Source organism: Eumetopias jubatus, unplaced genomic scaffold, assembly GCF_037043125.1.
Source record: "Eumetopias jubatus isolate StellerSeaLion01/CBP00866 unplaced genomic scaffold, mEumJub1_p1.0 scaffold_7, whole genome shotgun sequence".
Classification (NCBI taxonomy): Eukaryota; Metazoa; Chordata; class Mammalia; order Carnivora; family Otariidae; genus Eumetopias; species Eumetopias jubatus.
The window spans coordinates 121,209,725-121,225,806 of NW_028274813.1; the positions used below are offsets into that span (position 1 = coordinate 121,209,725).

The following is a 16,082-nucleotide window of genomic DNA, read 5'->3' on the forward strand; positions in this document are numbered from 1 at the left end:
GGCCCTGCAGGCCTTCCCAGAGCGACACCCCATCCCACCTTCTCATGCCTCACCACTTGCCACCCTCAACACCTCAACCGCTGTGCCCTTTCAGCAGCCCCCTCCTCCCCGAGGCCTCCTCCCCGAGAGCTCCCCACTCTTTGGACTCAGAGGTCCCAGGCTCTCCAGCTGTTCTGTCTGCCTCTTGGCTTCACAATCTGCTTCAGGGACTCTTCTGGCCACAGCCTCCAGAGGTCCGCTCACTCCACCCTCGGCCGTCTTCTCTCTCCCTTTTCTCCCGAGCAAGACTTCAGGTACCGTCTATACTCAGATGGCCCCCAAATTTCTGTCAGGAATGGTCCTCTGAGCTCAAGACCTGCAAAGCCCTGCCAACCTGGACACCTGCCGGGATGTCCCTCCACCACCTGAAACTCCACATGTCCCCAAATGGACTCAACATCATCCCTGCACACCTGAACCCTGGGCTGACCATGGGGAGACACCTGCCTTTTCTCACCTCCAAGCTCTTGATCAAGCCATCCCTTCTCCTTGGAATGCCCTCTACCCTCCTCGTCTATCTGGAAAATTTTTACCTTCCAATGTCATTGCCATTTGAAAAAATGCTAGAGCAGTGTCACTAATTCAATGAGGACTCCCCTGACTGCTTCCAGACCCAGTTCTTCCCTGCGTACAGGCTGACCTTGTTTTATTGCCCTTCACTTTACTGTGCATTGCAGACTTTGTGTTTTTTACAAACTGAAGGTTTGTGGCAACCCTGCGTCAAACAAGTCTCCCGGGGCCATTTTTCCAACATCATTTACTCGCTGTGTGTCTCTGGGTCACATTTGGGTAATCCTGGCGATATTTCAAGCTTTTCCATTATTATTATATTTGGGATGGTGATATGGGACTGGTGATCTCTGATGTTAATACTGTGACTGGGGGCCCCAAGAACTGTACCCATATAAGATGGTGATTGATGGCTGTGGTCTGACCGCTTGGCCTACCTGCATCCCTCCCTCTCTCTCCCTGTCCTCGGCAAACTTCACTATTGTCTTATTTTAAGAAACTGCCACAGCCACCCCAGACCTTCAGCAACCACCATCCTGATCAGTCAGCAACCAGCAACATCACGGTAAAGACCCTCCACCAGCAAAAAGATGAGGACTCGCTGAAAGCTCAGATAATAATCAAGTTTTTAGAAAAAAGTATTTTAATATTAAGGTATGTATGGTTTTTAGACACAATGCTATTGTACACTTCATAGACTACCGTATAGTGTAACTATAACTTTTAGGTGCATCGGGAAGCCAAAAACTTCACGTGGCTTGCTTTATTGTGATATTTGCTTTCTTGCAACGTACCTGCACTATCTCCACAGTGTGCCCATACCCTGTGCCCAACTCCTGTCTGCGGGACTGAATTCCCCCGTCATCCCTCTAGTTTAATAACACCACCGCTCTCCCAAAAGCAGGAAGCAAGAGGTCTTCTTGGACCTTACTCTCCCCGTCACCCCCAGCTAATCCCTGAGTCCTACCCACTCCAAGTACTCAAAGCCTCTGAAATTCGTCCCTCCTGTGCTTGGCTCTGCCTAGGCCATGCTCAAGCCCTTGCTGGCCCTGCAAAAGCCTCCTGACTTGAGTCCCAGCTCTCAGCCCAGACACTCCCCTTCAAGCCCAACATTCCCAGAGCTGACTGCATTGTTCCCTGACTCAAATTCTTCCTTCGAATGTGAGATAAAATCCAAACTCCCTTTGCTTAACATATGAAGCATGCTGTTACTTGAAACACAGAGGAAAACTGTACTTTCCTGTGTGACCTTGAGTAAGTTACTTAACCTCTCTGGGCCTGGATTCATCACACCACTAAAACAGGGAAAGAGGACTAGCTCTCTCAAGGGCAGGTAGCACTATAATATGACAGCTAGGGAAGGATCATCACCATCAAATGGCTCCATTGTCTCGGTGTTCTCTAACACACGTAAGACCGACCTGGGCTTTCTGATGTAGTAATGTTTTAATAATAAGACACCAATACTAAATTCCTTTAGGGTATCTCATTTATATTAAATACAAGCAAAGGAAAAAGGTAGTGGACCAGGTATGAGGGAGGAGGTATCAGCCGAAGATGCTGAAAAGAAGTGTCTCCCATGATCAAATCCTAACTTTCTGCTTCACTTTCCACATGAATAAACCACCTACGTCTGTGGCAGTAAAAGAAATACCACAGATCTTACCACCTTACACTAAATGTAGGGATTTCATCTTTCATCTCCGAACAATGGGACTTGGGGTGCTGACCCTTCGGCGTAAGGCTTACAGTCACTAAGCGATCCCATACCTCTCTCAAGTAGTGTGTCATGAACCCGTCAATGATTCCATCCTGTTCCAAGCCTATGATGAGGTTCACCACGCTGGTAAATCCGAAAACTGCATACACTAGAGCAAAGGAAGAAGGAGTTATTTATTTGTTTATATTTTTGTAAAGTAATCTCTGCGCCCAATGTGGGGCTTGAACCCACAACCTCCAAGATCAAGAGTCACATGCCCCACCGACTGAGCCAGCCAGGCGCCCCAAGAAAGCAATAGTTTAAAAAGCAGTAGCTCAGGACTACTGAGCTTAGCAGCTTAGCAATGACTAAGAGCCTGGCATTCACCAAAAACGGTGACTTCGTCTTCATCTTTTCCAGAAGACACTGGGCACTGTCAAGATGGACTAACAGAAGGTCCCTCCTGTACAGAAGGACCCTGGCCTCTGTTCTGGATCTCCGTGTCATTGCCCGAGTGCTCTCTCCGAGGAGACACCCACCAGGGGGACAGAATGACATACTCACCCACTAACTCTGTGCCACGGGATCCTACCAGGTCACCCCATCCATCCTCCACAACCTACCAGTGGCTGCCCGGGGCCACACCAGCATCCCACCTGCAGCCAGCTCGTCTGATGTTTGTCCTAGTCTACACTGAAGAGCCTGAAGACGGATGATGACTGATGGGCAAGTTGTAAGAAGAAAGGCCAGTGATTTTTAAAATGGGTACAAGATGGCACAATCGAATACGGAAGAAGGCAAGCCACAGCGTCTCAGAGAATCTCACTCAGGTTGTGAGAGTCTCCTAAACGGGCTTAAAGCTACCAGCGACACACAGCTACAGAATGATACGTTTTACATGGCAAGGGATCAACTTAGTGCATGTTAGTTTATCAATAAGGATGCATTTTCAAGCTGTACCCCATCAGAAACCATGTGGCGGGCACGGGTAGGACAAGAATTCGAAGGTGGACAGAACAGCCATGATAAAATGGGGAGGTTACTTCCCGGAGAAGGGAAGCCAGCCTTGCCAAGTCTGCAGCCAAGCCCCCTGCGTTCACATCTTGCCCAGGATGCAAGGCCCACGCGTGCCCTGCCCTACAGACCCTGCCTTCCCATGCCTTCCAGGTCTGCTCCAGACCTTGCTGTCAGGATCAACCCCCGAATGTCCCCCGGGAAAGAAAGCGCTCAGCATCTGATCACTGAGGCTGACAGGAGTGTCGGATGCTGGGTCCAAGGCGACAAGCCCCGGCCCCAGGGCTGCGGTGTGCTCAAGCTAGGACATAGAGAACAGAGGGCTGAGGGTATAGGAACAAGGGTGCTCAACCCTGGGGAACCGGGAGAGACCCAAGTCAGCTAAGCATGGACTCCGCGGAGTGGGGTGGAAAGACAGCAGCAGCAGACCACTCTCGAAACCTGGGCTGGGGTCAGAGCAAAGACAGGTGGTGTGGGACCAGAGAAATGATGTGGGCCTTGAACTCAGACAGGTCCAACTCATCTACCCACTGGCTGTCCAACCTTGGGCAAGTCACGTGATTTACCTAAGCTTCAGGGTCTTTTATATGCAAGTTGGGAGAAATTAGCTACTTACAATTCTTCTTTCCCTCCCCACCTTTGCCAAGATCCAAGGTGGGCAGAGAATATTCCCCATGCCATTGATGATGGACTCAGCCACACGACTGCCTTTGGCTACTGGAGTGTACATGGAAGTGACAGTGGCCAACTCCAAGTCTCCTCTGCCATGAGAAGGGCCCACCATGGGGAGCTGCTGGTCCAAGAACAAGGAGACACATGGGACAGCTCTGAACGTGACCCGCAGCCTGACGCACAAGAGTCCCAGCTAACCTGCAGACCCATGAGCACGGACACTAAATGTTTATACCCAAGACTTGGAAGTACCCGAAGTGTCCACTGATGGATGAATGGATAAAGAAGACAGGCATACACAAAATGGAATATGACTCAGCCATAAAAAAAGAAGGAAATCCTGCCATTTCCAATAACCTGGATGGACTCTGAGGGCATTGCGCTAAGCGAGATGAGTCAGCAGAGAAAGACCGAGACTGTATGATCTCACTCAGGGACGTGGAAGCCAAACAAGCTGAACTCATAGAAACAGAGGCTGGAAGGGTGGTTGCAGGGCCGGCGAGTGGGGGACATGGGGGGACGCTGGTCAAACGTTACAGACTTCCAGTGATAAGATGAGTAAGTTGACAGCGTGGTGACTATGGTTAACAAGACTGCATTGTATACTAAATGTTCTCAGCACACGCCATAAAAAGGTAATTCTGTGAGGTGAGGGACCCTACGGCGAACAACCTCGTTGTGGTCACCATCTCACGGTGTAGCCGTGTGTCACATCGTCACAGGGTAGACCTTACGCCTGCCCGGTGTCAGACGTCAATTATATCTCAGTAAAGCTGCAGAAACATGGGAAATGCCCGTTGCTGCGGCAGGACACCGAGATCTGGGGGGTGTCTGATACGTAGCCTCACTAAAGCAGAAACTGAACGAGTAAAGGCGCAGCCCAGCTCCTGGCAGGGGAAGCGCTTGAAGGCGGGGATGGAGGCAGCGTGGCGCAAAGAAGAGCATGGCTTCGGGGGTCAATGCCGTTCTCGCCATATGACCTTGACCACTGAGCCAAACCAGCTTCTTCATCTGTAAGGGGAGGGCATTTGTTGCGAGGATTGAATAAGCTAATACTGCCACAGCGCTCGGGGCCACACCAGGCACACTGCAAGTGCTCGATCAGGGGTGTCTTCACTTACGTAATGTACGCGTGTACTTTTCAGGCATTGTTTAAGTATTTGACTAATATCATTGAATGTTTGTAGCAACCCTCCATGGGAAGCACTGTTTTCCTCAGCGGACCGAGACACTGTACAGCTCGGTTCCATGCCAGGTGGGGGGGGCGGGGGGGGTGGGGCAAGAAGCACGGGAAGGAGCCGCTGCAAGAGTCGGGGGCAGAGGTCAGAGCACGGCCGGGGGTGGGGGTGAGGAACCGAGGGGCCTGCCGCTTGGCCCTGGCAGTGACCCTCCGCCATGATCCCCGCTGGGAAAGGGTGGGGTCCATGGCTCAGAAGAGGTGTTCGTCTGGAGGGGAGGACTGCGTTGCCCTGAAACACTCCTCCGTTTCCTGCCACTTCCCCAGTGGGGCTCAGGGTACGGGAGACAGACTCCTTCTTCGCGGGGGAAGCGTGATGAAGGCGAAGGCCCAAGAGCTGCGCTGCGAGGTGGACACCAACCGTTTCCCTCCCATGGAGACGTACCATAGAACAGTGGGTCCCGGGGTGGTTTTCTTTTGACCAGGGCGCGAGCCAGCAGGGCTACCAGGAGCAAGATGAGGCCAGCAACCCCTACAATTGTCCAGGAACTGCAACGACCAGAACAGGGAGGCGGTCATTTATCGAAATAAACATGTTGATGCTTGGAATTTCCTGGCTATCGAATGCATTCACCCCCACCTCTGCCTCTGCGTCCAGTTCCAGTGCTGTGGGCTTAGCCAGGTTTCTCTTCAGTGCTTTGGCCCCTGCGGGCCACCCGTGTGACTTTCAAGGACTGGAAGCACCAGCTCCTCGCTCTTCCCGGCCTGCCCACCTGCACCCTCCGCCCCAGCCCAGCCCACCCTGAAGATGGCCCCTGCCTCACTGCCTCTGTGTCCACCCCCACCCCCACTCTTCCCAATCCCATTCCCCAGTGACTGACAGGCCTAACCACCAAATCCGCCACCTCCCTCAGAGCCAGCCAGAGACCTCTGGACTGAGCTCCAGGGAGCACAGAAGAGTCACAGCTACACACACCTTCCAGGAGGACCAGGATGTGTATAATCAAAGGGGCCAGGGGATGAGGCCAATCCAAGGAAGGAAGAGTTTGGGCCAGAGCTGCGGCCAGAAGGAAGCCAGCTCCCCACGCCCGGGGCCGCAAGCCAGAGTCCAACCCCGCACCTGGAAGGTAAGGTGAGGCTAGGGTGGGCACAGGAAAAAGACCCGATACCAAGGAGACCGGGGGCCAAGGCCCCTCCCCAGCGGGGCAGCATTAGGGCATGAGGCTCGGTTGAGTTAGCAGTCAAGACACCCAGAGTCTAGGACCTACTCTGCTACTGCCTAACTGCGCGACCTGAACAAAGTCCTGTCATTTCATCATCTGTTTATTAACTAATTTTAAAACATATTAAGGATAAAATGTATTATGCACCACTATGTGCCAGGCACTGTGGATGAATGGAGGACGTCCCTGTCTCCATGGAGGATCCTATCTCAATGGACTCTGAGCTCTCTCACCCAGGAGGTCACCTCTAGTCCTACAGAGATTCTCTCTCACGCCTCCAGCACCAAGCAGGGCTTGCAGTCCTAGACAAAGGACCACATGGCCCTCTCCAACAGCCTGCTACACCACAGACAGCCTCCTCAGCAGCCCTTGAGAGCCGCCAGAAGCACCGCTCTCAGCTGAAACCCCTCCACACCACAGCAGCCTGACAAGGGGACTTGGGGATCACCTGTGCCATATGCCCCTGAGACTTCTGGAAAGTACCTTTCTCAGTCACAGATTCCACAACCTAACAATACCCACTGACAGCTGAGGGACAGACTCATGCTGAAGTTCACTCCACTCACCTGCAGCTGGAATGGTTGCTAGAAATCTGCCCCCAATGTAAGACGGGTCAGTGAGGAAGTGGGAAGTGATCCATCCAACCTGCAGGTAGATGGGCCCACAGGAGACTGGTCACAGGTGCAGGAGAGCTGCATCTCCATCACCTGGCCCCAGGCCCCACACAGAGTCAGGGAATGGGCTCTGGGCATCAGGAGCACCCAGATTTCCAAATGCCACCCTCGACCTACAGAATCAGAATACTTTGGGGTAGGGCATGGGAATATGCAACTTTTTTCAAGATACCTGGATGAGTATGACAAAGAAAGTCTGCCTGGGGACTTCTGTTAGGATAATAAGAATTGATGAATGGATGAAGGAGGGAAAGAGGGGAGAAGAAGCCAGGAAGGAGAAATGAATGGATGGATGGATGGATGGTGGATAATGAATGAATGGACAGATGATGGATCATGGATGGTGGATGGTGACTGAATGGATGGGTGGATGGATGGACAGATGGATGGTGTATAGATGGATGATGGGTGGTGGATGGACAGATGGATGGACGGTGGATGAATGGATGGATGAATGGATAGATGATGGATGGTGGATGGCAAATGAATAGATGGATGGATGGATAGATGAATGGATAGATGATGAATGGTGGACAGTGAATGAATGGATGGATGGTGGATGGAAGGATGATGGTGGATGATGAATGAATGGATGATGGATAGTGAATGATGGTTGGATGACAGATGGTGGATGGATGGATGGATTACACACTTCTATGATAAGAATGAGGATGACTGTGTCAATGTCCAGGTAAGACGCTGAAATAGGAAATTTCTAGTGTTGCACATCAGTGGCTCCTCCTGTAGGGATAAGCCAAAGGAGCAGAGGATGGAAGAGGAAGCTGATGTGGGTCAGGAACATCATACTGGACTGAAACATCCATGAAAAAGGAAGAGGTCAGGTGTGCTATGTAAGCTGACAAGCATTTTGATCACATTCCGAGGCAGGTGGTAGCCAGGAAGTAACCCCCATCCCTGCTCCTACAAGGGCCTATGCTTACGGCGGCATATCACGCAGCTGGTGCTCTTCTGGAGTAGGAGAGCAGCGTAAACTGGTTCACCTGTGTGCTCTCACACTCGCCACCTGGGGGAGGAGCAAAGAACGGAGAGAAACTGGGGCAGCAGATCCTGTGTGTATCCCAGTGACCACCAAGTGCAGAACCTGCTCAGAACAGGGAGAGAAGGATCCAGCAGGGACTTGGGGGGGGAGAGGGGGTAAGGGCTGAGACACACCCAAGGGTGAAAATGTTGCTAGTCTTGGAATGGGGGGGTTACTGATGCCCTTCCATGAAGGGGACACCTATTCAAAGGGGATGTGTATGGGTGAGCATGAGTAGAGAAAGGGTATGTGTGTGTGTGTGTGTGTGTGTGTGTGTGTGTGTGTGAGAGAGAGAGAGAGAGAGAGAGAGAGAGAGGATGAGACTGAGAGATCCCAACTCTTCCCTGACTCCATAACCTGCCTTGCTTTTTCTGGTTTTCAGGCTTTTGTAAAAGGCCTGGTGGGAAGGAAGCTTCAACTAATCCAACTGATTCAAACCTGACTGGAGGCCCGCTACGCACAAGGCCCTGTGCTGGGCCAGACAATGCCATGGGGAGCTGCGGGGAAGGTGAGTTCTGACCACAGGAAATTAACTCTTGTGGCAGAAGTGTGATCCCAGGGGGCTAGGTGGATGGAGCGATCACGGGAGCTTGGAGGGAGGGTTTGGAAAACGAAGAGGCCCAGGCCATCGAGTCAGGTGTGGCTTCAACAGTGGGCTCAGAGAGGAAGGCCTCCTGGTCAGAAGGAACCATGTGAGCCAGGGCAAGGAGGCAGGACGTTAAGAAGCATCCAAGGACTGGGGCAGGGAAGCTCCTGGGGGAGGCTCTGCCGGGGCCGGGGGTGGGGAACTGCAGGGAGGAAACAGATGTTAGCCCAGCCCTGGGGCCAGTGTGGGTTTTAACCTGCAGGGGGATGGGAAGAATAACTGGAACCAATTATTCAAAGCTCTGCAGGGCTTAGCACTGTGCTCAATAATAGACGGCAATACATAATTCAGTGTGTGCTCAGTAAATGCGATCACCATCCTGCCAGGGGCTGAGGCCAAAATCTCAGAGTCATCCTCAAACCCTCTCCAGGACATGCAGACCTTCAGTAAGCTGCACTGCTCTCCCTCCCAAATACCCCTGCGCCCCGCCACCGCACCCCTCTGCTCCCACTGCTCCCCGTTCCGCTACGTGGAAGGCTCTGTCCCCACCTCTTCCTGTGGCCACCTCCTGCACAAGTCATCTCCTCCAAGAAGCCTCCCCTGACCACCAGTCCCCTTCCCCGTCACTCATATCACCCCATTTATTTTTACTGATGTCTGTCTCAACACCCCCTTCCCCAACCTTTCCTGGCTTGTCCATAGCTATATCCCCAACCTTTGGAACAGTGTCAAGCACAGAATATGTACTCAGTAAATATTTGTTGAACTGCGCATGATGCCACTGCAGGAATGCAGGGTCTCCTGAGCACTGTGTTCACAGACATGTGACATTTGCTGCCCAGAGCTGCTGCTTCCAGGAGATGCACCCCGAGACTGGGTCAGACCAAGGGCATCACTGCCAGTGCCCGGGGAGCGCTCCGTAGGGATGGAGGACATCTGGATAAGGCTGTCAGCAAGTGGTGGCCCCCCAGCAGAGAGACAGAGAGAAAGGGAGAAGGAAGTCACCACCCTGGAGGCAGACACTTACCCTCAGCCCGAAGGTCTGGAGGGGGTTTGCCCTGTGCAGAATGATGCAATTTCCTCAGCACCAACTGCTGTGGGAAACCTAATAGGTTAACTTCCTCGTCCCCACGGACAACAGGGAACACCAGCAGGCACGGAGGCCTGGCACCTGTCCCACCCGGCCGGGCAGGCGCGTAGCTGCCCGGCGCAGGGTGTCCTAGCACAAGACTGAGGCGGGGCTTTGAACCAAACCCATCTGCGGCCTCTGTCGGCCCCACCCATTTCCTTGGCATTGAACTGCTCGGCCTCCCTTCCCTGCGGGGTCCTACCCCCGTCGGCGCCACAATAGGATACAAATATAGGCCATTTGACAGACTAGAAAACTGAGACCGGGCCACACGGGTAGTGCCAAAGGCACGCCTAGAACCCTGTCGGCTCGGGGCTATTTCTGCTAGTCATTCACAACAGTTTCTAAAATTAATAAGAAATGAGAAGTATGTGTGTGTCCATACATGGAAACGTCCCTGTGAAATGCGAAACGAACACGGCACGACCCGAGAGAACACGGCCACGCTCGTCGTTGGTGGTGCCTGCGCCCCCACACCCCTGCCCCTGAGCTGGTCAAGGGCAGGGGCATTGCCTCGTTGACCTCCGTCACCCCGGACACCCGGCGCGGGGCCGGCATGGCGCGCGCGCCCCACACTTGGCTCCAGAACCGCACCGAAGGGCCGGGACGCCCGCCCGGGCCCAGCGCCCCCCGCCACGCCCGCGCGCCTCCCCTCCCCCGGCCCGGCGCGGGGAGTCCCCGGAGACCCTCCGGCCCCCGCCCTGCAGTTGGCGGCGCGAGCCCCCTCGGAAAAGTTGCCGGGGGCTCGTGCGGCGCGGAGGCCACTTGGCCGACCCCCGCCGCCGACCCCCGCCGCACGCGCCCACTCACTCGTGCTGGGCCGCCAGGTGGTTGAAGACATAAGTGACGGGGATGGCCGAGAGGGACAGCACGAAGACCCCGGTGGCCGCAGAGGCACTCATCGCCGCCACCGCGCCGCTCGCCCTTCAGCGCATCCCGCGCGGCGCCCCGCCCCAGCTTCCGGCAGCGCCCGCGCCCCTCGGCCGTGCCCTTCGGGGCGTCCCGCGCCGCGCCCTCAGCAGCGCCCCCTCGGCGCGCCGGCCCGCAGCCGCCCCGGAGCGCAGCGCCGCGGTGCAGTCCCGGGGGGCGCCCTGGTCGCGCCCCCGCCGAGGAGCGGCGGCAGCCCCCGGCTCGGTACAGGTGTCCCCGGGGGGGGGGGGCGCGCTCTGCGGGGAGGTGGCGGCGGCTTGGGGGGTGGGCTCGGCCGGGAGCTAATCATCGACGACCTGCAGAGGCTCCGGGCTGAGCTGCGGGCCGGCCGGGGGGCGGGGGGGGGGGGGCGGCGGTGGAGCGGGAAGGGCCCCGCGAGATCATCCACGTGGGGAGCCCTAGGCCTGGGGACAGGGAGGGACAAATGATCCCGAAACCTTGGATCTTCTCCGAGAGCAGCCAACAGCGGGCAGCCAGCCAGCACAACTCGGTGCAGAGAACCCGGTTCAAACCCTGGCGGCTCACTCGCTTGCTGACCTTGGTCAAGTTACTTAACTCTTCGGTCTTTTCCCTTGTGTCAAATGGGGATAACGCACGGCAGTGTGTGGTGGGATTAGCTGAGCTGGTGTGCATGAATTGCTCACCCTGCGCTGCTCGGCACACTGCTGTCTCCTGCAATTCCCATTTTGGGGGATGGAAACTGACCCTGGGAGAAATGTTATGATTTAAGAGACCAGAGCGCCATTCATTTCTATTCCAGGTAGCGTCCCTGGAGGCCAGGTTACTGCGGGACAGGAGGCACGGGGCCCTACACAGGGAACAAGGACTGGAAGGCAAGCGCTCTGCGCTCGGACCACCGTCAGACAGACGCCCACTGGTTATAGAGAAGACGGGCTTGACCATGCCGGGGGCGAGGGCTCAGAAAGCCCCCTGGGGCTGAGCCTGGATCGGTCTACTGTCCTGGAAAGGGAAGGACAGTGAGTTTCAGACAGAGCGGCCCTCGGCCCTAGCAACCCAGAGAGGTGAGATGGACTTAGTGTACTAAGCCTTCACCTGCCTGGGAGCTGACGACATCATTCGGCTCGTTTTAGAGATGAGGAAAATGAGCCACACGGAGGCTGTGACCTACCTGCTCTGGGACCACTCCACTTTTCCCAAGCCAGCTCTCCTAATCCCCTATCTGGGTGCTTCCGGGAGGCTTATGTCTAACTCTGAGGACATAATGATAAAACCTTGGCCCAAATTGTGACACAGCCAAAGTTTTCCCAAGCGATGTCCTTAACCTCTGACCTGGATGTCACCCTCTTCCGCAACTACTCCTAGTCTTCATCACTCTCCTTAAACTCTTCCTCCAGACAACAAAGACCTCCTCTGACCCTCTTTCTCTCCTCCCAGCCCATCCCTGAGGCCAGGCCAGCGCCTCCATCACCACCCAAACCCGGCTGCATGAGTTTTGCCTTCTCTCTCTTATCTTGAACCCCTCTGGCTGCCCTGTGTCCTTCCCCTCAACCTAGGCACACTCACAACTATGTTCTGATGTAGAAATGTGCTCCCTGGGCCACAGGCTCCTCTCCGTGTGCCACCTTCTCTCTCCTTTCTCATCCACGCTCCCTTTTAATGCCCGTGCTTATGCTGAGAGGTCCCAAATTACGGTCCTTCGCGCTGGCCTCTCCCCTCCGCGCTGCCACATGGGCATCCCACACACACCTCACAGTCAACGTGGCCAAAATGGACTTCCTCATCTGCCACGAGACCATGCCAGCTTTCTCTCATCTGGTGGCACCAGCACTCACCTGACTGTCCAACCCAGAGACCTGGGAATCCACCTCAGTTCTGGCCAATCCCCAATTCCTCTGGTTACAGTAGTGCTCCCCATGTTCCTTCCCAAATACTTCTCAAGTCTGCACCCCCACTGTCTGTTCAGGTCTGTACCGTCTCCCATGTCCTACCCCCTCCCTCATCTCTCTGGTTCTGATCCCACCAACCCTAGAAGACCTCACCTGACCACCCTCCTGGGCCTCCCTCACCCTCTCCATCAAGCCTTGCCTTCTTCACAGCACTTATACTATCCAAGACTATCTTGCTTACATGTCTGCTTTCTGTTCTGCGTCTCTGCGTCTCTCTCTCCGTTATGATGTAAGCTCCTCGAGGTCAGGAACTTACCCATCTTGTTTATAATTCTATTCCCATCATTTCTATTAGCAGAGGAGGTGCTCAAGAAATCTTTGTTCAGTGAATGAATGCTCAGGTCATCATTGTCCAATGGAAATCTAATGTGAGCCACATGTGTAATCTTAATTATTCTTTTTTTTTAGGTAAACTCTACACTCAACATGAGGCTTGAACTTAAGACCCCGAGATCAAGAGTCACACCCTCTACCGACTGAGCCAGCTGGCTGCCCCTGTAATCTTAAATTTTTCAGTAGCCACATTACAAAAGTAAAAGGACACAGGTGAAATTAATTTTCATGATATATTCTATTTAAGCCATATGTCTAAAAGATTATTGTTGCAACAAGTCATCAATGTCAAAGATATTGAGATATTTTACTTTTTTATACTAAGTCTTGGAAATTTTAAGTATTTTACACTTAACAGTATATTCTGTTTCAGACTAGTCACATTTCAAGCACTCAACAGCCACACATCACAAGTGGCATCTATATTGGATTCATGGTTCTAGACTTAACTCCTCCTCTCACACTGACCTGGTTCTAGTCATGCTCTCTGTTAGCTACTGTAAAAATGGGTGTGATATTAAGTCACTTATAAGCTTTTTCAAATGTCCTCAGAGAGTCTACCATGTTTCTAGCATTGTTCTAAGAAGTGGTCACACAAAGATGAATTATAAACACATCTTGCCCAAGAAGACCACAATCTGGTGTGAGAAAGGGATATGTAAACAATTTCCATAAAAGGCGTAAAAGATGTATGTACAGATTGCTGTAGGAACCACCAGTTCTGTCTGGAGGAGTCAAGAAAAGCTTCAGAGAGGAGGTGAGGCTTACGCCCAGACTTGAAGAACAAGTAGAAGCTAGCTGAGCAGACGAGGAAGGGGTGCGGCTTCCAGGCAGTGGAGACAACACTTGTGAAAGGCAGAAGTGGGTGGGCGCATGTCACGTGGTGAACTTAAAAGTCATTTGCTCTGGTTGAAAATACTGGGACGTCATGCACCGAGGGGCTGGCAGGAGGTAAAGATGGACAGGTGACCCGGGCCTCGATCTCGGAAGACCTCAAGTGCAGGGAGCATTTAAGATTTACGAGTGGGACAGAGTACCATCTTCAGAGCCCTGCCTGGCAGCTGGTGTGGACCACAGTTTAGAAAGAGAAGAGACAGGAGGCAGGAAGGCCAACTAGGAAGCTAGGACAAGGGTCCAGCAAGAGATGGGGAGGACCGGAACCAAAGCAATGCGAGGGAAGAAAGGGGGCACATGAGAAAGATCTGGATAGGAATCGTATGGGGGAAAGTCGGGAGGCAGGGACTGAGCACAGGTTTGGTTTTGGACATGTTGGGTTGTCAGTATCCATGGGGCTCCCAGGAGACACTGTCTCATAGGCTACTGGGGATGCTAGCCTATGACACCAAGAGAGACACAACTTGCAGATACAGATCTGGGGGGTCATGAGCCTGGAGGTGTGGCTGAATAGCAAGGAGATGAATCCCCTGTCCCAGGAAGAGGGTAGAGACAAAGAGAATAGTAACAGACACCGCCAGAGCGTGATTGATGAGCTCTGACACCAGCAGAGTAGCCCAAGGGCGTCTAAGTGCAACGGCAGAAGCATGCAATATCCCAACCCCAGGAGCTGTTCCCTCAGGGTCTGCAAGAGACCAAAGGCCCAAGGCAAAGCTTTGGGTGCTGTGATATACATATTGGAGATTTTATGATTTTCTTGGTAACAATTTCTCTTAATCTGAAAATATGAGTGGTCGGAACACTTGTAGTCGAGGAGCCTGTTTGATAAGAACCCTCCCCAGAAACCTGCACAAACCCAGTGAAAATAATCTCATTCCACAACAGTACTGTACTGTGTAGACTCCGAAGTGTAGTTAACCCTTGAACAATGCCGGGGGTGGGGGTGGGGTAGCCCCGCCCCCCATGAAGTCAAAATCTCTGCATATAACTTTTCACCCCCCAGAAATGTAATCCTGATAGCCTACTGTTGACCAATAACATAAACAGTTGATTAATGCATATTTTGTATGTTATATGTATTCTATACTGTTTTCTTTTTTTTTAAGATTTTATTTGTTTATTTGACAGAGAGAGACACAGCAAGAGAGAGAGAGAGAGAGAGAGAGAGGGAACACAAGCAGGGGGAGCAGCAGAGGGAGAGGGAGAAGCAGGCTTCCCACTGAGCAGGGAACCTGATGTGGGGCTCGATCCCAGGACCCCGGGATCATGACCTGAGCCGAAGGCAGACCCTTAACAACTGAGCCACCCAGGCACCCCATCTACACTGTTTTCTTATAATAATAAAATAAGCTAGGGAAAAGAAAATGTTAAGAAAATCATAAGGAAGAGAAAATACATTTACAGAACTGGACTGTATTTATCAACAGAGAAATCCACGTATAAGTGGATCCATGCAGTCCAAATGCGTGTTGTTCAAGGGTCAAGGGTATTTCCGTTGATATTATCTCTTTTAACCTTCATAGCAGCTCTTTGAAGAATAGAGAGAGGCCTTTATGGATGGAGAAACTGAGGCTCAAAGAGGGGGCATGACTTGCCCAAGGTCAAAAGGCTAAGAGAGAGGGTGAACCTGAATTCAGTCACTAAACCCATGAATATATACCCAGTGACTGACTCTAGGTCACTATACCCATGATGCCACGGCTAACCAAGCACCACGTTGGACGCCTTAGAAATGGCAGATGGACACACTACAGATTTAACCAGTTGACTCCTTGCTCGGGAAGCTGAGGTCTGGAGTTCTATTCCATGCCGATCAGTAAGTATTAAATTCTAATCTTGAAAAAGAGTTGGATACGACTTAAGAGGTATTCGGACAATAAAGTAGTTTGGTTTTTTTAGTTTGTTGTGGGTTTGTTTATGTGTGTGCTTTTTAGGAGCATCAATCTTGCAAGCCATGAAGACTAACACCGTAGCTATGAAATTTGACTCCAAGCTTCCTGAAAGCAAGCAAAAATAGACCCATGGAGGTACGTACTGTTCTCTGGAGCGTCACATTGATTCAGAATAATTGACAGACCAGGAATTCAATTGAAGCAGCCCTCACCATGCCCACTTCTGCCACGGAGGGGAAGTGAAAGCAGAACGTGAGGGAACTTGGTCCCTAGGAACTAAGAAAGAATGTCGCGGGCTGGGGCTGAGGGTAGCACAGAATAACTCTTCTAAAAGAGTAAAGTAGAAGGCAGCCCATAGGTCTGT

At 52.7% G+C, this 16,082-nt stretch overlaps 1 protein-coding gene and 1 long non-coding RNA gene across 2 annotated transcripts in view; one reads left to right on the top strand and one right to left on the bottom strand.

The window, feature by feature from the left end:
* The window catches only part of TM6SF1 (transmembrane 6 superfamily member 1), a 26,446-nt gene extending 15,731 nt beyond the window's left edge, over window positions 1–10,715 (bottom strand). The window contains 3 exon segments of the mRNA XM_088024923.1: window positions 2,320–2,417; window positions 5,557–5,660; window positions 10,573–10,715. Of these exon segments, the coding sequence (XP_087881049.1) occupies window positions 2,320–2,417; window positions 5,557–5,660; window positions 10,573–10,664 (294 nt within the window). The 5' untranslated portion in view covers window positions 10,665–10,715.
* Window positions 10,716–11,467: 752 nt separating this feature from the next.
* LOC148163986 (uncharacterized) lies at window positions 11,468–15,479 on the top strand. The gene is made up of 3 exons (XR_015768642.1): window positions 11,468–11,714; window positions 13,008–13,145; window positions 15,350–15,479. It is a non-coding gene; the product is annotated as an uncharacterized LOC148163986 (long non-coding RNA).
* Window positions 15,480–16,082: the final 603 nt, after the last annotated feature.